The sequence below is a fragment of the Neomonachus schauinslandi genome, chromosome 4 (assembly GCF_002201575.2).
Source record: "Neomonachus schauinslandi chromosome 4, ASM220157v2, whole genome shotgun sequence".
Classification (NCBI taxonomy): Eukaryota; Metazoa; Chordata; class Mammalia; order Carnivora; family Phocidae; genus Neomonachus; species Neomonachus schauinslandi.
Genome location: NC_058406.1, coordinates 162,009,116 through 162,032,379, shown reverse-complemented (window position 1 = coordinate 162,032,379; position 23,264 = coordinate 162,009,116). Strand labels below are relative to the sequence as shown.

At 36.0% G+C, this 23,264-nt stretch overlaps 1 protein-coding gene across 3 annotated transcripts in view; it reads left to right on the top strand.

Moving 5' to 3' along the window:
* Positions 1 to 23,264, top strand: part of CSMD3 (CUB and Sushi multiple domains 3) — a 1,204,765-nt gene that overhangs the window by 924,695 nt on the left and 256,806 nt on the right. For all 3 annotated transcript variants that reach the window (XM_044914284.1, XM_021688378.1, XM_021688377.1), the window contains one exon: positions 8,515 to 8,706. In XM_044914284.1, coding sequence (XP_044770219.1) covers positions 8,515 to 8,706 — 192 coding nt within the window. The remainder of the gene's footprint in view (positions 1 to 8,514; positions 8,707 to 23,264) is intronic.

Genomic DNA, 23,264 nt, shown 5'->3' with positions numbered 1-23,264 from the left:
TTCCTTATGGACAGTGAAGTTGAAAATATAGAGCCATTTCTCAGTCAATACAAAAGTATAAGGCAATGAAACTGGAAGGGGGGAATGAATGTAAGGTCTTGTGAATACCAAATTTGGACTATGACCTTGCCAAAGTTTCCTGATATTGCAAAAACATACAAAACCACTGGTTTTGAGTAATTCATTTCAGAATTGATATTTTCATAAGATTATATAACATAGTTGTTAGAATAGAACTTTAAGATTCTATCCGATACTAAATCAGGCAGGTAAAATATTACTATGCCAGTTTTACAAATGAGGCAGCTAAAATTCAGGGAACAAGTGCAATATGATCAATGTCCTTTTTTACCATAGGAGAGACTAGAATCTAAGTCTCTCCTGTTTACGATAATATTACTTATTCAACTGTATGAAATCCTAGGTTTTTCTTTTTTGAAAGGTCTTGTGATAAACAAGTTTATACCAAAGTGTCAATTTTTGGAATAGAAAGCACACACTGGAACTTATGAGTGATTTTAGTGTATTTATTCCCTATTTTAGAAAACAATGCAATAAGAAAACTGGTACATTAATTTGCCGAAGGTCACTAAGATAGTCATTCAGACATTATCTGAGTCATAGTTCAAGCTATCATCCATATTGTACTTGAAATCTATATATGCACTGGTTAGGATTGTAAAATATGTATTAGGTAAAGTGTATATTTCTAATTAAATTACACTCTCATTTAGATTAAAGAAAACATAAGATGAGAAGTCAGAAGTACATTTATAGCACTGATGAGTTGTAACAATGTTGAGAACTCAGTCATAACTTAGTGGTATCAAATGCTATCATACAAGGTAAAGTCACTAGCTTAAAAAGAGTAAAAATGTATTATTTTTTATTTTTTTAATTAATTTTTTTATTATGTTATGTTAGTCACCATACAGTACTTCATTAGTTTTTGATGCAGTGCTCCATGATTCACTGTTTGCATATAACACCCAGTGCTCATTGCACTATGTGCCCTACTTAAAATCCATCACTGGACTAACCCATCCCCCTACCCCCCTCCTCTCTGAAACCCTCAGTTTTTTTCCCAGAATCCATAGTCTCTCATGGTTTGTCTCCCCCTCTGATTCCCCCCCCTTTATTTTTCCCTTCCTTCTCCTAATGTCCTCCATGCTATTCCTTATGTTCCACATATAAATGAAACCATATGATAATTGTCTTAAAAGGAGTAAAAATTGTAAGACTTCATATTTTTGCTGATGTTCAATTTATTTCTTATGCCTGATTGTTAATTTTTATGGTGAATTTATTTCTAACAAAAGTATTCATATCTGGATGCTTTATAAATTAGAAGTTTGAGAAATTTTTAATTTCCAAATGGAACTTTTATTTGATTTTATTGACATTAATAACATAGGAAAAATTATATTCAAAGGTGAAATTTTAATAGATTTTTTATCATTTTCTTTCCAAAAAATTTGAAAATTAAAAGATTTTATAATTTTGTGGATGTTTTGGATGTGGTAAGTTAAAGGGTCTATTAGATATCCAGGTAAAGGAGCTAAATAGGCAGTTGAATAGCATGGTCTGGAGCTCGGGAGAGACATCAAGACTGAATATATAAATTTGGGAGGCATAACCTAAAAAGAGTATTTAAAAAAATGGGGTCAGATGAAGTTATCCTGAAGAAAATTGTATGAAAAAGTGAGCATAATATTAAGCACTAATCCCTGCAGTTTTCTAGCCCTCAGTCAATAGGTTAAAAAGATAGAAATAACAGATGATACTGTAAAAGGAACAACAAATAAGCCAAAAAGAAAGCTAGCAGAGTCTGAGGACTGGGAGGCCAATAAAAGTGCTTGAAGAAGGAAGGAATGAACGATCAGTTGTGGCACATGTTGCTGTGAAGTTTCTGAAAAAAGAAGGTACAGAAGTTACCATTGGATCTGGCAGCTAGATTTAACAAGAGCAGTTTAGTAAATATATCAGATAGAAGGCTGATGATGAAACTGGAAATAGTTGTACAGATATCTCCCTCAAGAGAGATGCTTAGTAAGTTTCCTATTAAAGAAAGGAGAGAAGGTGCGCCTGGGTGGCTCAGTCGTTAAGCATCTGCCTTAGGCTCAGGTCATGATCCCAGGATCCTGGAATTGAGCCCTGCATTGGGCTCCCCGCTACGCAGGAAGCCTGCTTCTCCCTCTCCCACTCCTCCTGCTTGTGTTCCCTCTCTCGCTGTGTCTCTCTCTGTCAAATAAATAAATACAATCTTAAAAAAAAAAGGAGAGAAATGGGGAAAATAATTGGAAGAGGTTGGAGATGTAATGAGAGTTTTGCTTGTTTATTTAAGATGGAAGATATAAATTATGTCTGTATGCTACTGGGAATGGACCATTGAGGAAGGAGGAACTGGTAATTCAGAAGAGATAAGAAATGTTTAGGAATAAAGTCCTTGAGAGATGAAGAGAGTTTAATACCAGCAGCACAAGAACTAGTGTTGACCGTATGTAGAGCAAAAACACCTTCTCCATTCCAACAGCAGGGGAAGTAGAGAATACAAGTGCAAACACCAGTGGGCTGATAGATTTGGTGGTGCTAAAATGAGGGTATGCCTGTCTTATTGCTTCTACTCTCTCAGTGAACTATAAGGAAGAAATCAGGCAAAAGAGGATGAGAAGAAGAGAGAGAATGAAAAAAACAGTTGGAGTGGAATGTCCTTAGTATTATAATTTAAGAACACCATCTGGCACATATATGGCTAAATTTACCATATATATGGCTAGATTGTATTTCTATTGTTCTTAATAATACCTATGAAAAGAATTGAGTCTGTCTTTTTCGCTCCCCTTTATGGTGAAATATTAGCAGCAAGAAATTTTGTTGTGTAGCAATAAAGAATTATAAGCTGTATTTCTGCTTTTCCATTTAAAACTAGATCTAATTCTTTTATCAGTAAACAACTATAAAAGTTTCCTTAGTAGGACATGACTTTGTTTTGTTTTATCTGGTAATGGCACAGGATTGTACTAAGACAATATAGTATAGTGGTTAAAACTCTGTTGTTTCTTGAATTCAAATCCCCCCTCTGCTAAGAGCAAGCAATCACTGAGGCTCATTTTACCCACTTAAAAATGGACATGATAATAAAACTTCATAAGGATTTGTTTTGGCTTAAGAGTATAAACTTAGCCTTTAGCCTAGTGCTTTGGACAGTATATGCTCTCAATAGAGAGAGCAATCATTATTATCATTTTTTATTGGAATCCCTTCTAAATTAATTGTTCTTCATGCTTAACTGTGTCTCTTTCTTAGATACACAGACTTTATTTAGTTTGACACAACACATACCTGTGGATAAGACAGGTATGTTGATAGCTGTGTAGTTGTTTTTAGTAATACATTATTTAATTAGATTTAAAGTCAAGTGTTGTAAATGTATAGTCTTTTGGACTGCTCCATCAGAATGATAGGCAGATAGTTGCTCTTTTGATTTTAGAATGACACTTAAAGTTTAATAACATATTTTAGAAATTTCATTTTAAGTAATCATATCTTTCAAGTTTTATAATGTAGTCTACATGTTAAGCATTTTTTATTTCAAAGTCTCTATCATTTTTATTTAAGAAATGTCCCTTGGGTACGTTCTCATGTCTACATTCCCATTTTAACTGCCCTAAATAACTGTGTGATGTTGGGCAGGTTTCTTATCCCTTATAAGCCTAAATTCTCATTGGAAAAATACGGATAATAGTAGCACCTAGACTTTTTCTCAATCAAGTGAAAAATAGCTCATAACACAGGATTTGAAAGATAGTGTCCAGAAATATTATGTATTAATAATATTAACTAGGGGCGCCTGGGTGGCTCAGTTGGTTAAGCGACTGCCTTCAGCTCAGGTCATGATCCTGGAGTCCCAGGATCAAGTCCCGCATCGGGCTGCCTGCTCGGCGGGGAGTCTGCTTCTCCCTCTGGCCCTCCCCCTCTCATGAGCTCTCTCTCTCTCTCTCAAATAAATAAATAAAATCTTTAAAAAAATATATTAACTATTCACATACTCTAGTTACATACTTTTTCCCTGTGACTATTATTGTTTCAGCGGAATAGTCAGCTAGTATAAGGAGCGTAATCTACAGTAGCCACTTGATGAATCAAATTCTAGAATAACTTAAATATAAATGGCCAGTCCTTTTGGGGGGGGGGAACAAGGAAGGGCAGTTATCATTTATTGTCAATTTAATAAAGTTTTGTAAGTTAAATCCAAGCTATATTTGGATGTTATATCATATATATAAATAGTCTATTATATGCCATTTCCAGAATGTTTGTTTCATAATATCATTACAGGTGAGACACCAGGTTGATAAGACCCTTTATCTATGTTGGAATTTCTGTCTACATATTTATGTTAGAAAAAAATCAGGAATGAATGACAGACTTCAATGTAGAACAAGTACAGATTTTCATTTCATCAATTAAATTTGAAACAATTTAAAATAAAGAGAATCAAGCATCTACATAAAATTTATATAACAAAAAGAAAAAGCAAATAAGAATTATAAATTCTGAGAATTTTATGTTCCGCAAAAGTGAAAAATTAATATCAAATAAAAATTGTCAATCTATTTTTATATTTGTGACTAATACCTTATTAAGTTCTAATATTATATAAGTGCTATTTTAACTATCCTAAGTATGTGAGATTATTTCACTCCTAATTCCCAAGGAGATATAGTATGGCTCCTTAAGTGGTTATTTATTTTCTTCAGTGGCTATAGCTTATATTCAATACAGAAAACAAGAATGATTGATTTTAAAATTATTATAATTTTGTCTGCCCACAAACACAGAGTATAGCCAGTATGAAGTTCAATCTTTGAATAAATAAAGAAAATAGGACAACAGCGTTCACACCAAATAATTGTTCCTGTGTGTATTTAACTAATTGCTTTTAGAACTCAAGTAATTCCAAGAGGAAAAAAAATATCTCCCATCTTTAAGCCCCATCATTCTCTATTGTGCTTTAAAATCTTAACCTAATTTATTAATTGAGAGAAAAAGGAACAATATGTGTCCACCACCTCTCTTTTTCAAGTTGACCAGACCCAAAAGCAAATGCATATTTTCACATACTGCATATTAGTTGTCATATCAAAGTCATCTAATTTTAACCACTTGGTTTCACTTTAAGCACAGTAAATCTGACAATAGAGCAAAAAAATCTTTTTTTCCCTCAAATTCATCTAAGACATGATTATTTTTACTGATTTTGTATCAATATACTTTTGTAACATTGTTATACATTCATTTATATTTTTGAGAATGTTCATTTGAGGCTCCAAGATTTTTGCAGAAACAGACTCCAGTGCTTGGGAAGCCTCAACAACAAAAAATAATGAAGTTTTCTTATAAATTCATGTCATTGTTATTTTTCACTTTCAAAGTAGAGCACATTTCATATTTATGCCACTTCTTTCCAGTAAAAGCATCTTTAATGTGAATCTCGTATGTAAAACATCACTCCCCACTAATATATTGTAAAACTAATACATGTATCAGTTTAGTTTGGGTGAAAACCATCCCAAAGCAATTCAAGAAAACATTAATGACTCAGTTTATTACAAAAATACTTCACAAAAATCTCTATCAATATTGCAAAATCAAAATTGTCCAGAGTCTGTGATGCATTATAGATGCTCTGCTGAAGGACACATGGGTATTACAGAACAAATTCACTTGGAAATCGCAACCAAGTCCCTACCCCATTCCCTCAATATTCTCTAATATGGGTTTGTTATTAACAACTAAAAACAACTGTTCCAAAAAGGAGCTCCTATGAAGGTAGATTTAATATTCAGAAGAATCTCAAACAGACTCAGTGCTGAGCTCAGAGTCCGACAGGGGGCTCGATCTCAGAATCCTGAGATCATTACCTGAGCCAAAACCAAGAGTTGGATGCTCAACTGACTGAGCCACCATGTGCCCCTTTTTTTTAACATATCCTTTTTTATCTTCTTCTTTTTTTTTCCTTTTTAAATAGGCTCCATGTTGGGCATAGAGCCCAACATGGGGCTTGAACTCATGACCCTAAGATCAGGACCTGAGCTGAGATCAAGAGTCAGACACTTAACAGAGTTACTGCTTTTCATTCAGTGTCAGGCTTAACATCCCACCAATATCCTTTTTTTTTTCAGTTTTTTAATTGATATGTTCCTTTTGATTCCTATACAACATTGAGAATCAGAACATTACAATACTGTGTGTAGTACTGATATTTTTGTTGTGTATGTGTATTGAGCTATAACAAGTTTACTAGACAGATTAACAGATTGATATATTGATGAATCTATCTATCTATCATCTATCTATCTATCTATCATCTATCATCTATCTATCTCTACCTACCTACCTATGTATCTATGTAACTACCTACCCACTCAGGATGTTTATAATAGAATCTCTTTATTAGTACCACCAATATGCAAAATAACTTGAAGTCTGTTCAGTTCTATTTGTGTCTGCTCATTTTTTCTTTGTATTCCTAAAACCTAGCACAATGCTTGGAATATATTAAGTTAGTAAGTGAATGAATGAGTGAATACCAGTTATGTGTCTGTAATCCAGCAATTTGTGTCATTAGTTTAATATGCAACTTAAAAAATAATTTATACAAGTGCTGAATCCTACATTTATGATTGTAGTTTAATAATAGTTTAAATGGAAATTTTAATAGATTCTTTGTCTTGATACTTAATTGCCGTATGCTTTGGGGTAAATCTACTTTATGGCAATTCAAAATAATATTTTGTTCCATTAACCTGAATAATTGGAGTTAACTATTATTAATGTGTCATATACTGTATATAGAAGAACAGTTACTTTCCTATGGTCTCATACTACTCTCCTCTTCTCTAATTACCTTTTTAACATTTTATTTTTAGACACTTTTATATGCAGTTGTAAGAAATAATAAAGAGATCCTGTATACTCTTCACCCAGTTTCCTGCAATGACAACTTCTTGCATAACTGGAACACAATATCCCAACCAGAAAATTGACTTTGATACAATCTATCAATCTTATTTAAATTTTTTGAATTTTACATATATCTGTGTGTATATATCTATTTAGTTCTATGTAGATTTGTATGACCACCACCATCATGGTAAAGACATAATAGAGTTCATCACAAGGATCCCTCATGTTATCTTTTAAGCCATGGTCACAGCCTTCCATCCCCTCCCCAAATAACCTCTGGTACACACTAATCTGTTTTCCAACTTTCTGATTTTCTCTCTTCAAGAATGTTACATAAGGGGCGCCTGGGTGGCTCAGTCGTTAAGCATCTGCCTTCGGCTCAGGTCATGATCCCAGGGTCCTGGGATCTAGCCCCCCATCGGGCTCCCTGCTCAGCGGGAAGCCTGCTTCTCCCTCTCCCACTCCCCCTGCTTGTGTTCCCTCTCTCGTTGTCTCTCTCTCTCTCTCTGTCAAATAAATTTTAAAAATCTTAAAAAAAAAACCCACACCATTTACTTAAAAAAAAAGAATGTTACATAAATAAAGTCATATAGTATGTAACCATTTGATATTATATTTTTTCACTCTGAGTAATTCCTTTCAGATCCACTTAATTTGTCATGTGTATTGTCATTCCTTTTTATTGCTGAGTAATATTCCATGGTATGAATAGACAGTTTAATTATTCACTTGTTGAAGGACATTTGGGTTGTTTCTACTTTTTAGCTTCTATGAATAAATATGTGTTCAGGTTTTTATGTGATCATGTCTTCATCTCTCTGGGATAAATGTACAAAAATGTAATTACTGAGCTGTATGATAAGCACATGTTTAGTCTTGCAAGAAACTACCATACTTCTTTCCAGAGTGGCTATAGCATTTTATATTCCCAACAGCAATGCATGAGTAATTTCATTTTCTTCAGAACCTTGCCAGCATTCAGTGATCTTATTTTTTATTTTAGCTGATTTGGTAGGTATATAGTAATATCTCATAGCAGTTTTAATTTGCATTTTCCTAATGGTTAACGATGTTTAACAAATCTTTTCATGTACCATCCAGTATCCTCTTCATTGAAATGGTTTTGTCCATTTCTTAACTGGATGTTTTTTCTTCTTCCTCCCCCTAGACCACTTGAGTTTTAAGAGTTCTTCATGTATTCTAGATACAAGTCCCTTATGGAATAGATCCCCTGCAGAGAAAGCTCTCTATGGTTTTCTTTGCATCCTCTGCAGTCTTTCACAGAGCATCTAATAATTTTTAGGAAATCTATTATTTAGCTACTAAAATGTCATGCCTCTTCCTGAAACAAGTTAGCACACAAATGAACAAAAAACAGTTAAAATTATTTTTTTGGGTAGGGACTGAAAAATCGCCTCAAGCATTTCTTAAGTTAAATTTCTAAAAGCACATAGATATGAGGAAGGTTCTAAACTGTAAAGTCTGGAACTTTGAAATTGATTTTGGTAGCATCAAAATTAAAGGTCTGTTTCTGTCTTTTGATAGGTTCTGTTGCCACTGCGTGCCGTGACCCAGGGGTTCCCATGAATGGGACTCGAAATGGGGATGGACGAGAACCTGGGGACACTGTTGTTTTTCAATGTGACCCAGGATATGAGCTTCAAGGAGAGGAAAGAATAACCTGCATTCAGGTAGAAAATCGATACTTCTGGCAGCCCAGCCCACCAGTCTGTATAGGTATGATTAAAGAACAATTAACATTTTATATAAGTATAAAGGATAAAATGGGTATTGATGTTATTAAGAACAAGATTCTAGAATAGGTTCTATATGGGATCTAAGATTTCAGAGATCTATGAACGCCCCCAAAATACACAAACTGTTAAATGATCATAATTTTTTTCCTAAGGAGAGAGTCTATAATTTCATTAGATTCTCAATGGTTTAAAGATCCTGACAAAAAAAAAAAAAAGTTAAGAATTAAAGCTCTTGAAAAGTCTCAATTTTCCATTATCTACTATATAAATGTAGTTATCCACTGCTTTTAAAATTTAAACAGTAGATTCAGATTCTGCATTTGAAATGGGCCATATTCATCTTGTGTCTCTAATAGCTATTTCTTGTAAGAAAGAAAATGTTATCAAAACTTATGTTTGAGTTTAGTTTCAAAGCCTTGGCTTTATATTCATTCATGAATACTAAAATGTGTTTTTATTTTGGTAATCTAAGATTTGCAGCAACTTGGTTCATACTTCCAACTATCTGCCTTTTGCCTCCATGCTCAGTTCTTGATCCTCCAAACTAGACTCTAGAAAATTAAGATACATACTGTATCTCTACTGGTATGAGAAAAGTTAAGGGAATGTACCTACCACCTTTAGCATAAAACCTGATATATAATCTTTTAAAAATCTCATTATTAAGTTCTTAAAATTAAAATTGTCTAATCTCAAACCTTTTACTTCAAGTTTTTTAGAACTGGTGTCATCTTGAATTTACAATAGATTTTGACCAAAGTATGTTCTCCTTATTCAAAATTCTATTTCTTTATATATTCTCTCTTACTATGCTGTAAGCAACTTGAGAAAAGATTCCATATTCATTCATTCATGGTTGTATTTCTTATAGCATTCAGCATATGCAAATCTAGCACATTTAGGAAACAAAACCTTGTTTTTATTCACTTATGCCCAAATCATAAATGCATTTTCAGTAAGCATTCATAGTGATTTTTCTGAGTCACATGGTAATAGGTAAAGTGTTTAGTACTTCAGTCAGAAGGGAACAAACTCAAGCACTCAATTCAGATTCTTTTTACCCCATCTTGTAACTTCATATGCAAGAATTATAAGCTCAAATTCATTAGTCATTTAGTGTGTCCTAGGCATTGTTCTAAACATGGAGGATTTAGCAGTAAAACACAACAAAGAAGTTCCCTTTTCTTGTGAACCTTTCTAGTGAAATTAAAGCTAAAAAAAAACAGTCTATATTTTCACATCATATTTTCTGTATTTTACATGTTGGCATTTTTAAAAACAGTTAATGCATAAAGCAAGACATATCTAAAGGCTCAAACCAGCCAGGGAGTAATGACAGTTCTAAACTTCTGTAGAAAATGAAGCAGATAACAAGAAAAAAGCTTATTAAATAAACTTAAAAAAAAGGCACAAAATAAGGACATAGCTTGAACCCGTTCAAATTTAGCCATATTCCCCTTTACTCTTCATTATTTCCATTTCACATTTATGTTGCTCTTCATGTACCACAGCAAGATTCTAGACCATCAAGCATTGATTAATTTACATTTACCATAAATACACTTATAAAAACAAGGAATAAAATACAGTTAAGAAACATTTTCAAAGAAAAAGAATGAACTTTTCATTTGTTTGTTTACTATTCAGTTAACCTAAAAAAATCCAATTAAATTAAAACACCTCATTCCAACCAATTGGAATTTGACTATCTCATAAAGAGAATCTTTGTGTAAAGAAGAAATGATAGAATACTACAGACTTACTATAGGAGTTTTTGATTTATTATAACTCTTCAAACTAGTTAAAGGGTGTTGCTTATTAGAATTACCAGAAGGCTATATAATGTCAACTGTTACTATGTTTAGAATGCTAAAATATCCAACAGCCTTACACTAGAATTCTAGAAAACACTAAAATACAAAACATAAAGGATGAAAGAGTTTTGTGATAGGCTATTATAAAATTCCATTTGTAGACAAGACTTAAGCTTGCAAGTCCTAATTCTAGGGGCAAAAATAGTGAAACACTAAATCTTTCTTAAATTGAACAGGTTGTGGAAAGTTTTTTATGGATTGGTGCTGTGTATTATTTTTTGGTAGGAAAAGTTAGCTTGACGAGAAGATATGCATTAGAGCTTCTCTGAGGAAGAAAATAACCTAAAAAAAAAAAGTCTGAAAAATTGCTAAGGCTGCACAAATCTTGACCTCTGAAACTGATAAGAAAGAACTCCACGATTGGAAATACTATGCCAAAGATTAAACCCTGAACTTTTTAGAAACTCCATAAGTCTATGTCTCAGACCCTGGAGTATAAAGCATTTTGCTTGCCTAGAGAAGTCGTTAGCCTTTAAGCAAGTACCAGATAGAAGGACGTCATCTTTAAGAGAGTTAATGGAATTCATTCCAACAAAATTGACATTGTGAAGAATACTTTGACATTGCCAGAGGGAAAGTAGTAGCACTAGATATGAAGGCAAATAACAAAGACATTAGTGTGGTGGGCTGCTGCTAAAGTCCGTATACACAAATAAACCTAAATGGGGTCAAAAAAATTAAGATTGGAAAACAGTTGTCAGTGGTTGCCTGTGTAACTGCTTCTTGAGAAACGACACTCAGAACAAATCATTTTAGGTTAGGTTAGGTTCCATGGAACCTAACTAAAAATTTAATTCATAAATCCATTTAACTTAAGGAGAATCTTATTCTGGATGCTTGATGATTAGATCCATAAAAATAAAAATATATTTTCCAAATGCCATTTAAAGTTTAGTATTTTTAAGGCAAAGAAAATTTTCTTTACTCAATATTTGGGATATACAAATGTCAGATAATATCTCTACTTGTCTCAGTGGCTTTTGTAGATTTCCAAAATCAACTACAACAATGAACTATATTGGAAAAACTTCGGTAAATTACTTAAATAACGGCATCAAAAGAATTTTTAGATGATCTTCCCTATATCTTTTGTGATAAAGGATATAAACATATATATATGGACGTGTGCATGTATATACAATTTCTGACAATAAAAAAGACTAGGGTGCCTGGGTGGCTCAGTGGATTAAGCGTCTGCCTTTGGCTCAGGTCATGATCCCAGGGTTCTAGGATGGAGCCCCATCGTTGGGATCCCTGCTCAGTCGGGGAGTCTGTTTCTTCCTCTCCCCTTGCTCAAGCTCTCTCTCTCACTCACTTTCTCTCTCTTTCAAATAAATAAAATAAAATCTTAAAAAGAAAGACCAATATTTCCTGTGAAAGATAAGGAAAATTGAAACAAATTTGCTCTCCTAGGCTCCCCCAAATTACACATAATTCCACTACCATAGTTTGTGGGGAAAAAAACCCACAGAGAACATTTTGCTATCATTCTTCTTTTGTACATATATACATACATATATACATTTGCCATTCTTACACATATTTTTATATTTTTCTCAAATTCACATATAAGTTTACAAGTTCTAAAGATAAAATATGCTATTATTTTTATCAAAATACATAGCTACAAATTAGATTGTTCATTCATCCCAGTTATTTCTACTATTTTCATAATCAATACAAGGAGCCACTAGCAATTCCACAAACTTTTATGGAATGTGTAGTATGTGCTGAATCCCAGGTTTAAAATAACATATAAGAAACAGTCTTTAGCTTACAGATTAGTGATGAATGCAGACACCTGAATATAATATTTAAGTACATATGGTAAGGGATATGATGGAGATAAAGGTTGTTGTGCATACTGGAGAAAGTTGAAGAGAGCTGAAGTAGAGTCCAGGCTGGGAATTTCCAGGAAAACTTTCTGGAGGCAGTGACAAATCTTGACACATAAGAGTTCTATACATGTAGAGGAGAAAATACATTTCAGCTGAAATGAATAGCATGGGCAAAGGCATAGAAGTGCCAGGAACTAGAAGCAGTTTGATAGTATTTGAGTGTAAATTATGTGTCTAGAGTGGTGGTTGATGCAATTGGGAAGGTTGCAAGGGTCAGGTCATAAAAATTGTATTGGAGTTGGGGCATTATCATTCAGGCAGTGTGAAACAACTGCAGAATTATGTGCATAGGCATAGTATGATTAGATGTTTTTATTGGGAGAAAGATGAATTGGAGGAAACCAGAGGCATGGGAAACAAGAAGCCATTGCAATAATTCAGGAGGCTGATAAGAATCAGATCTAGAAATATGGTAGCAGGAAGGAAAGAGGAATAGGTTGAAATATATCTATGAGGATCTATGATGCAGAGTCTTGGTAGTGCTTCTTGATGGATTGGCACATGGATGCAGCAAAGAAAAGAGAAGAATCTTAAGCCTCTAGCTTGGGAATATAGGTGGACGATAGCACTAATCAAACAACTTAGAAATGCAAAAGAAGAAACAAATTTGAGTTGAGGTTTGGATATGTCAGATACTCTGTGTTTGATGTGCCCATAGGCTATCAGGTAGAGAGAGCTAGTGAGCATTTGGGCATATGGCTTAGAATTAAAAAATTGGATATAGTCAACATGGAAAAATGTAACAGAGCAGAAATCAGAGTTGACTAGGCAAAGAACTCAGGAGAACACTACAATTATAAGATGAAATAGAAGAAGACACATGTGGCAATAAAACTGAAGTCTGTACAAAGACACTAGAAGAAAATTAGAAGTGGAGTTCCAACAAGGAGAATGAATTTAAAGTGAAAGTCAACCCTGAAGAAAGGCTACAGATATGATGAGAAAAATAAAATCAATCAATACAAAAGTCATTCCAAGCTAGGCTAGGAAGCGATTGTGTTGGGGGCAGGGAGGCTGAGGGAGATAGCAATGTTTGGAGAGGGAACTAGAGGTGGGAAGAACCTAATAAAGCCATCTTTGAGTCCGGAAGCAACAAAAGTGTTATTATGTCTCTGTAAATATAATTTAAAAGAAAAACAATTCTAAACCCAAATATAAGTTTTCTCAGGATGAATACTTCGGTGCTTTTCTTGGACATTTTTTTTCCTGGTGGTGACCTGCTTTGCTAATCATGTTAGTCTGCCTATATGTAAATATAGCACCCAGGTAAAGAAAGAGCCAATGAGATTAGACCTCCTTTTCAAACTCTTAGTTGTAAAATAAAAAACAAATTATAAATAAATAAGGAGAGACTTTTATTTATAAAGAACTATTGCAGTGTGGGTGTTGTGGGCGGAACCATTGTGATAGGAAGAACAATGTGACCATAAGATCTACAAGCATCTCAAGAGTTAGGCAAAAGGGATTCTTCTTGTATAGAGTGGAGTATATAAGGCTAGATAGAAAAAACCAGGTAGGAGGAAATGGAATGAAAGGGTGGCTCAATCCATCAGTAGAGCAGAGAATGATGTCTTCCAAGTCCATCCTGTTCTCAGGAGGTGTTGTGTGCTGGCTCAAGGCTGAAGGTGGACCAAAGTTCAGGAGCTCAGAGGAAGGATGAAAGCTTAATCAAAGTTTGGTTACAAGCATATTATTCCGATTAATGAGTGAATTCAGCTAATCATTTGAGTGAAAGAATGGTAATCTACAGGGTCTTATCACAGGAAAATAAGGGGGTTCCTTTAAGGGGTCCTATCTCATACATGATAAGTGAGTTTTATCTCAGTCATATGGGGAAGGGTGGTTCCTCACAGTAAGCTCATTTAACCAACACAAAAGGGTGAGGGCATTTCTTTTTTTTTTTTTAATTTTTTTATTGTTATGTTAATCACCATACATTACATCATTAGTTTTAGATGTAGTGTTCCATGATTCATTGTTTGTGCATAACACCCAGTGCTCCATGCAGAATGTGCCCTCTTTAATACCCATCACCAGGCTAACCCATCCTCCCACCCCCTTCCCCTCTAGAACCCTCAGTTTGTTTTTCAGAGTCCATCGTCTCTTATGGTTTGTCTACCCCTCCAATTTCCCCCCCTTCATTCTTCCCCTCCTGCTATCTTCTTCTTCTTTTTTTTTTTTCTTAACATATATTGCATTATTTGTTTTGAGGTACAGATCTGAGATTCAACAGTCTTGCACAATTCACAGCACTTACCAGAGCACATACCCTCCCCAGTGTCTATCACCCAGTCACCCCATTCCTCCCACCCCACCCCCCACTCCAGCAACATGAGGGCATTTCTTAATCATCAGGTAAAACTCAACATTTTCAGTTGAAAAAAAAAAGTGAAAAGAAATAGGTCATAAGGAACTTTGTTTTATTTTTTGGATGAAAGACCTCCTGACATGTCTGTGGACAAAGGGGATTAAGCCAGAGAAATTGAAAGTGATAAATGAACCAAGATTCCAGAGAAGGAAGAGTGATTGTGTGACCAGGTTGAGGGTATTATCCTGATTAATAGGAGGGAATCTTTATCCTCTGGTTGTAGAGAGAAATATTCAGGAGACATTGAAATTTGAAGAGAGAGGACTATAGAAAGTTGATATATTTATGTCTAATCATTTGGTAAGATCCACAAAAAAGTGCAGATGATAGGTAAGCGGTGGTGAATAAATTAAGTCTGAGCAAATACATATTCTCAATAGAGTAGGGACTGAGGTTATCTACTCTCACTTAGATGCTGAGGCAAGGGTACTGGAGGGGTGTGGAGAAATGTACTAGCGGACATCCATAATTTAGATGGCAGACATTACCAAATTATAGTGATGATTTTGCATATCTATACTCAGGCAAAGAACAGAGATCTGAATGAAATTGTTGCTAGAACCAAAACTCTCCTTCTTCCAAAACCAGTTTGATGCTGTCAAAAGAATCCAAAATGTCTGATAACTGAATGGTAAAATTTATGTGAGAAAACTATAATTTTAAAACTCAGATAAGAGAAGAATGTTGGTGCACTGATTACATTTCTGAGACATCACGAGAACATGATCTGAATCTCTCTCTCCTGTGTGTGTGTGTGTGTGTGTGTGTTTATATCCCACTGTCCCACTCCATGACTGGGGTCCTCCTTATCTTCATGGCTCTATTTTTTCTGAAGCTTCCAATTCTATATATTATTTTCAATCATAAACTGTTAAATACAGACTTCAGGGGGGCGAAGCAAGATGGCAGAGAAGTAGGAGACCTGGGTTTCATCTGGTCCCAGGAATTCAACTAAATAGGGATCAAACCATTCTGAACACCTACGAACTCAACAGGAGATCAAAGAAAAGAATAGCAACAACTCTCGGAACAGAAAAGCGACCACTTTCTGGAAGGTAGGGTGTGAGGAGAAGTGAATCCAAGGCGATATTCGGGAAGATAGATGGCGGGGGGAGGGGGCCTCTGTCAGCCCCTACTGGCAAGTGATAGAGCCACGGAGCACAAAATCGGAACTTTTAAAAGTCTGCTCTGATGAGGGACGTCGCTCCAGTGGCTAAGAGGGGGTGGAACCCTCTCTGGGACAGTGTGGTCTCAGGACCCTCGGGGTCACAGAAAGACCGGGGGTGCCTGAGTGCAGCAGAGCTCCCAGGTATTGGAGCAGGGATGCTGGCTGCAGAGACGGAGCCTAGGAGCAGGCCCTCAGCTCGGGGTTGCCATTAACTGTGATCCACAGCACAGTCGGGCCACTGCTCCTCCAGCAGGGACACAACAAGCAGCAGATCTGGGGAGACTCCCCTTCCTCCCCTGGGAGGAATGGCACGGGAGCGCACCGCAGGGATCTGCTGGGTTTGGAGACTCCACACAGGGTTGGGTACCAGAGATACAAACGCTCTGTCACAGGCCAGGTGAGCACGGAGTGCAGCTGGAGACCAGGGAGATGGGAGTAACTGACTGCTTTTCTCTGGGGGTGCACTGAGGAGTGGGGCCCCGAGTTCTTGGCTCCTCCAGGGTGGAGATTGGGAGGCCGCCATTTCACTCTCATCCTCCAAAGCTGTATGGAAAGCTTGCAGGAAACAAAAGCTACGGAGAGCAAACCCGAGCAGATTATTTAGCCCAGAACTGGCAAGGGTGGGGCAATTCTGCCTCTGACAAAGACATTTGGGAACCATGGCAACAGGCCCCTCCCCCAGAAGATCAGCAAGAACAGCCAGCCAAGACCAAGTTTACCAATCAATGAGAATGGCAGAACTCCAGCGCTAGGGGAATACTGCACATAGAATTCATGGTTTTTTTACCATGATTCTTTGTCTTTCAAAGTTAGTTGGGTTTTTTTTTTTTAATTTTTCTTTTTCCCTTTTTCAACCACATCTTATCAATCCCTTTTTTAAAAAATATTTTTTGTTTTTCATTTTTAGAGTCATAGTCTATCCCTTCATAGTAGTTACCCTTATTTTGGGTAAAAATATATAAGTTGTTCTCTCTTCAAAATTTTGAGATACAGTTTCTTCTAACAAATCAAAATATACCCTAAATCTCTGGTATATGGCTTTATTCTAGTCTCCTGCCTGATCACATTCTCTCCCTGCTTTTTTTTTTAAATCCTCTTCTTTCTTTTTTCAACCAACTTCTTATCAATTCCTTTTATAAAATCTTTTATGATTTTCATCTTTATAGTCATATTCCATCCCTTCTTCATATTAACCCTTATTTTTGTACATATATAAGTTTTTCTTTCTTTAAAATTTTGGGAGGCACTTTCTTCTAAAAGACCAAAATACACCCAAAATCTAGTGTGTGGCACTGATCTATGCACCAGCCTGATCATATTTGATCATATTCTGTTTGTTTTGTTTTGTTTTTGTTTGTTTTTACCTTTTTCTTTTCCTTTTTCTTTTTTTTTCTTTTTTCTTTCTTTACCTTTCTTTTCCCCCAGTTTTAGGTCTTTTCTGATTTGTTTAGTGAATATTTTCTGGGGTCATGTTACCCTGTTAGCATTTTGTTCTCTCACTCATCTATTCTCCTCTGTACAAAATGACAAGACCGAAAAAATCACCTCAACAAAAAGAACAAGAGGTAGTACTGACTGCCAGGGACCTACTCAATACGGACACTAGTAAGATGTCGGAACTAGAGTTCAGAAGGATGATTTTAAAGATACTAGCTGGGCTTGAAAAAAGCATGGAAGTTATTAGAGAAATCCTTTCTGGAGAAAAAAAAGAACTAAAATCCAACCAAGTTGAAATCAAAAAGGATATTAATGAGGTGCAATCAAAAATGGAGGTTCTAACTGCTAGGATAAATGAGGCAGAAGAGAAAATTAGTGATATAGAAGACCAAATGATGGAAAATAAAGAAGCTGAGAAAAAGAGTGATAAACAACTACGGGATCACGAGGCCAGAATTCGAGAGATAAGCGAAACCATAAGAAGAAACAACATTAGAATAATTGGGATCCCAGAAGAAGAAGAAAGAGAGAGAGGGGCAGAAGGTATAATGGAGCAAATTATAGCAGAGAACTTCCCTAATTTGGGGAAAGAAACAGGCACCAAAATCCAGGAGGCACAGAGAACCCCTCTCAAAATCAATAAAAATAGGTCAATACCCCGACATCTAATAGTAAAACTTATGAGTCTCAGAGACAAAGAAAAATCCTGAAAGCAGCTCGGGAGAAGAGATATGTAACCTACAATGGTAGAAACATTAGACTGGCAACAGACCTATGCACAGAGACCTGGCAGGCCAGAAAGGACTGACATGATATATTCAGAGCAGTAAATGATAAAAATATGCAGCCAAGAATACTATATCCAGCTAGGCTGTCATTCAAAAAATAGGAGAGATAAAAAGCTTCCAGGACAAACAAAAACTAAAGGAATTTGCAAACACAAAACCAGCTCTACAAGAAATATTGAAAGGGGTCCTCTAAGCAAAGAGAGAGCCTAAAGCAACATACACCAGAAAGGAACATACACAATATACAGTAACAGTCACCTTACAGGCAATACAATGGCACTAAATTCATATATTCAAATAGTTACCCTGAATGAAAATGGGCTAAATGCCCCAATCAAAAGACACAGGCCATGAGATTGGATAAAAAAACAAGACCCATTGATATGCTGTCTGCAAGAGACTCATTTTAGACCCAAAGAAACCCCAGATTGAAAGTGAGGGAGTGGAAAACCATTTACCATGCTAATGGACACCAAAAGAAAGCTGGGGTGGCAATCCTTATATCAGACAAATTAGATTTTAAACCAAAGACTGTAATAAGAGATGAGGAAGGACACTATATCACACTTAAAGGGTCTATCCAACAAGATCTAACAATTGTAAATATCTATGCCCCTAACATGGGAGCAGCCAATCATATAAGCCAATTAATAACAAAATCAAAGAAACAGATAAAAAAAATACAATAATAGTGGGGGACTTTAACATCCCCCCTCACTGAAATGGACAGATCATCTAAGCAAAAGATCAACAGGTAAATAAAGACTTTAAATGACACACTGGACCAAATGGACTTCACAGATATATTCAGAACATTCCATCCCAAAGCAACAGAATACACATTCTTCTCTAGTGTCCATGGAACATTCTCCAGAAAAGATCACATCCTAGGTCACAAATCAGGTCTCAACCAGTACCAAAAGATTGGGATCATTCCCTGCCTATTTTCAGACCACCATGCTTTGAAACTAGAACTCAATCACAAGAGGAAAGTCAGAAAGAACTCAAATATATGGAGGCTAAAGAGCATCCTACTAAAGAATGAATGGGTCAACCAGGAAATTAAAGAAGAATTTAAAAAATTCATGGAAACCAATGAAAATGAAAACACAACTGTTCAAAATATTTGGGATGCAGCAAAGGCAGTCCTAAGAGGAAAGTATATAGCAATACAAGCCTTTCTCAAGAAACAAGAAAGTCTCAAATACACAACCTAACCCTACACCTAAAGGAGCTGGAGAAAGAACAGCAAATAAAGCCTAAACCCAGCAGGAGAAGAGAAATAATAAAGATCAGAGCAGAAATCAATGAAATAGAAACCAAAAGAACAGTAGAACAGATCAATGAAACTAGGAGCTGGTTCTTTGAAAGAATTAACAAGATTGATAAACCCCTGGCCAGGCTTATCAAAAAGAAAAGAGAAATGACCCAAATAAACAAAACCATGAATGAAAGAGATCACAACCAACACAAAGAAATACAAATAATTATAAGAACATATTATGAGCCACAATATGCCAGAAAATTAGATAATCTGGAAAAAATGGATGCATTCCTAGAGATGTATCAACTACCAAAACCGAACCAGGAAGAAATAGAAAACCTGAACAGACCTATAACCACTGAGGAAATTGAAGCAGTCATCAAAAATCTCCCAACAAACAAAAGCCCAGGGCCAGATGGCTTCCCAGGGGAGTTCTACCAAACATTTAAAGAAGAATTAATACCTATTCTTCTGAAACTGTTCCAAAAAATAGAAATGGAAGGACAACTTCCAAACTCGTTTTATTAGGCCACCAGTACCTTGATCCCCAAACCAGACATAGACCCCATCAAAAAGGAGAATTACAGACGAATTTCCTTGATAAACATGGATGCAGAAATTCTCACCAAAATACTAGCCAATAGGATCCAATAGTACATTAAAAAGATTATTCACCACGACCAAGTGGGATTTATCCCTGGGCCGCAAGTTTGGTTCAACATCCACAAATCAATCAATGTGATACAATACATTAATAAAAGAAAGAACAAGAACCATATGATCCTCTCAACAGATGCAGAAAAAGCATTTGACAAAGTACAGCATTCTTTCTTGATCAAAGCTCTTCAGAGTATAGGGATAGAGGGTACATACTTCAATATCATAAAAGCCATCTATGAAAGACCCACAGAGCATATCATTCTCAATGGGGAAAAACTGAGAGCTTTCCCCTAAGGTCAGGAATGCAGCAGGGATGTCCACTATCACCACTGCTACTCAACATAGTATTAGAAGTCCTAGCCACAGCAATCAGACAACAAAAAGAAATAAAAGGCATCCAAATCAGCAAAGAAGAAGTCAATCTCTCACTCTTTGCAGATGATATGATACTTTATGTGGAAAACCCCAAAGACTCCACCCCAAAACTGCTAGAACTCATACAGGAATTCAGTAAAGTGGCAGGATATAAAATCAATACACAGAAATCAGTGGCATTCCTATACACCAACAACAAGAAAGAAGAAAGAGAAATTAAGGAGTCGATCCCATTTACAATTGCACCCAAACCCATAAGATACCTAGGAATAAATCTAACCAAAGAGGCAAAGGATCTGTACTCAGAAAACTATAAAATACTCATGAAAGAAATTGAGGAAGACTCAAAGAAATGGAAAAACGTTCCATGCTCATGGATTGGAAGAACAAATATTGTGAAGATGTCAATGCTACCTAGAGCAATCTACACATTTAATGCAATCCCCATCAAAATACCATCAACTTTTTTCAAAGAAATGGAGCAAATAATCCTAAAATTTGTATGGAACCAGAAAAGACCCTGAATAGCCAGAGGAAGGTTGAAAAAGAAAAGCAAACCTGGCAGCATCACAATTCCAGACTTCAAGCTCTATTACAAAGCTGTCATCATCAAGATAGTATGGTACTGGCATAAAAACAGACACATAGATCAATGGAACAGAATAGAAAGCCCAGAAATGGACCCTCAACTCTATGGTCAACTAATCTTCGACAAAGCAGGAAAGAATGTCCAATGGAAAAAAGACAGTCTCTTCAACAAATGGTGTTCGAAAAATTGGACAGCCACATGCTGAAGAATGAAACTGGACCCTTTCCTTACACCACACACAAAAATAGACTCCAAATGGTTGAAAGACCTCAATGTGAGACAGGAGTCCACCAAAATCCTAAAGGAGATGACAGGCAGCAACCTCTTCAATCTCAGCCGCAGCAACCTCTTCCTAGAAACATCGCCAAAGGCAAGGGAAGCAAGGGCAAAAATGAACTATTGGGACTTCATCAAGATAAAAAGCTTTTGCACAGCAAAAAGAACAGTCACCAAAACCAAAAGACAACCGAAAGAATGGGAGAAGATATTTGCAAATGACATATCAGATAAAGGGCTAGTATCCAAAATCTATAAAGAACTTATCAAACTCCACACCCAAAGAACAAATGATCCAATCAAGAAATGGGCAGAAGGCATGAACAGACATTTTTCCAAAGAAGACATCCAAATGGCCAACAGACACATGAAAAAGTGCTCAACATCCTCAGCATCAGGGAAATCCAAATCAAAACCTCAATGAGATACCACCTCACACCAGTCAGAATGGCTAAAATGAACAAGTCAGGAAATAACAGATGTTGGCAGCGATGCCGAGAAAGGGGAACCCTGCTACACTGTTGGTGGGAATGCAAGCTGGTGCAGCCACTCTGGAAAACAGTATGGAGGTTCCTCAAAAAGCTGAAAATAGAGCTACCATATGATCCAGCAATTGCACTACTGGGTATTTACCCCAACGATACAAATGTAGGGTTCCAACAGGGTACGTGCACCCCAATGTTTATAGCAGCAATGTCCACAATAGCCAAACTATGGAAAGAGCCAAGATGTCCATCGACAGATGAATGGATAAAGAAGAGGTGGTGTATATATACAATGGAATATTATGCAGCCATCAAAAGGAATGATATCTTGCCATTTGCAATGATGTGGATGGAACTGGAGAGTGTTATGCTGAGCGAAATAAGTCAATCAGAGAAAGACATGTATTATATGACCTCACTGATATGAGGAATTCTTAATCTCAGGAAAGAAACTGAGGGTTGCTGGATTGGTGGGGGTGGGAAGGATGGGGTGGCTGGGTGATAGACATTGGGGAGGGTATGTGCTATGGTGAGCGCTGTGAATTGTGCAAGACTGTTGAATCACAGATCTGTACCTCTGAAACAAATAATATACTATTATGTTAAAAAAAAAAAGAAGAAGAAGATAGCAGGAGGGGAAGAATGAAGTAGGGGAAATCGGAGGAGGAGATGAACCCTGAGAGACAATGGACTCTGAAAAACAAACTGAGGGTTCTAGAGAGGAGGGGGGTGGGAGGATGGGGTTAGCCTGGTGATGGGTATTAAAGAGGGCACGTTCTGCATGGAGCACTGGGTGTTATATGCAAACAATGAATCATGGAACACTGCATCAAAAACTAATGATGTAATAATGTATGGTGATTAACATAACATAATAATTTAAAAAATTTAAAAAAATACAGACTTCACAATAATCCCTTAAAGAATGTATTCTTTGAATTTCACTGACAAGTTTTGGAGCCTCTTTATCGAAGTGTTACTGAAACCTTTGTTTGGGGCTGTAATAACTGTAGTATGTGTCTGTTTTCATCAACAAGTCAGACAACTAGAATTTAGGGATATGGTAACATTCAGTATAAGAGTGTTTTATTGTAAAATGCTGTAGAGTCACAGATAATTATCCATTCTCACTCATTCAGTATTGTCAAAGACTCTTCCTCCATAAATACATAAAGAAAAGGTACCAGGGAAGATGTGAAAATGAGCCAACTATTTCATGTCCCATTATTCCACTTATTAGAGATTTTGTTTTGCTTTGTTTTGTTTCTAACTTTTTCCTGCAAGCTTCATATTTGTTCTTAGCAACCATGGGAAAACCATCTATACCCTTCTTCTCAATGCTTATCTTTTACATGA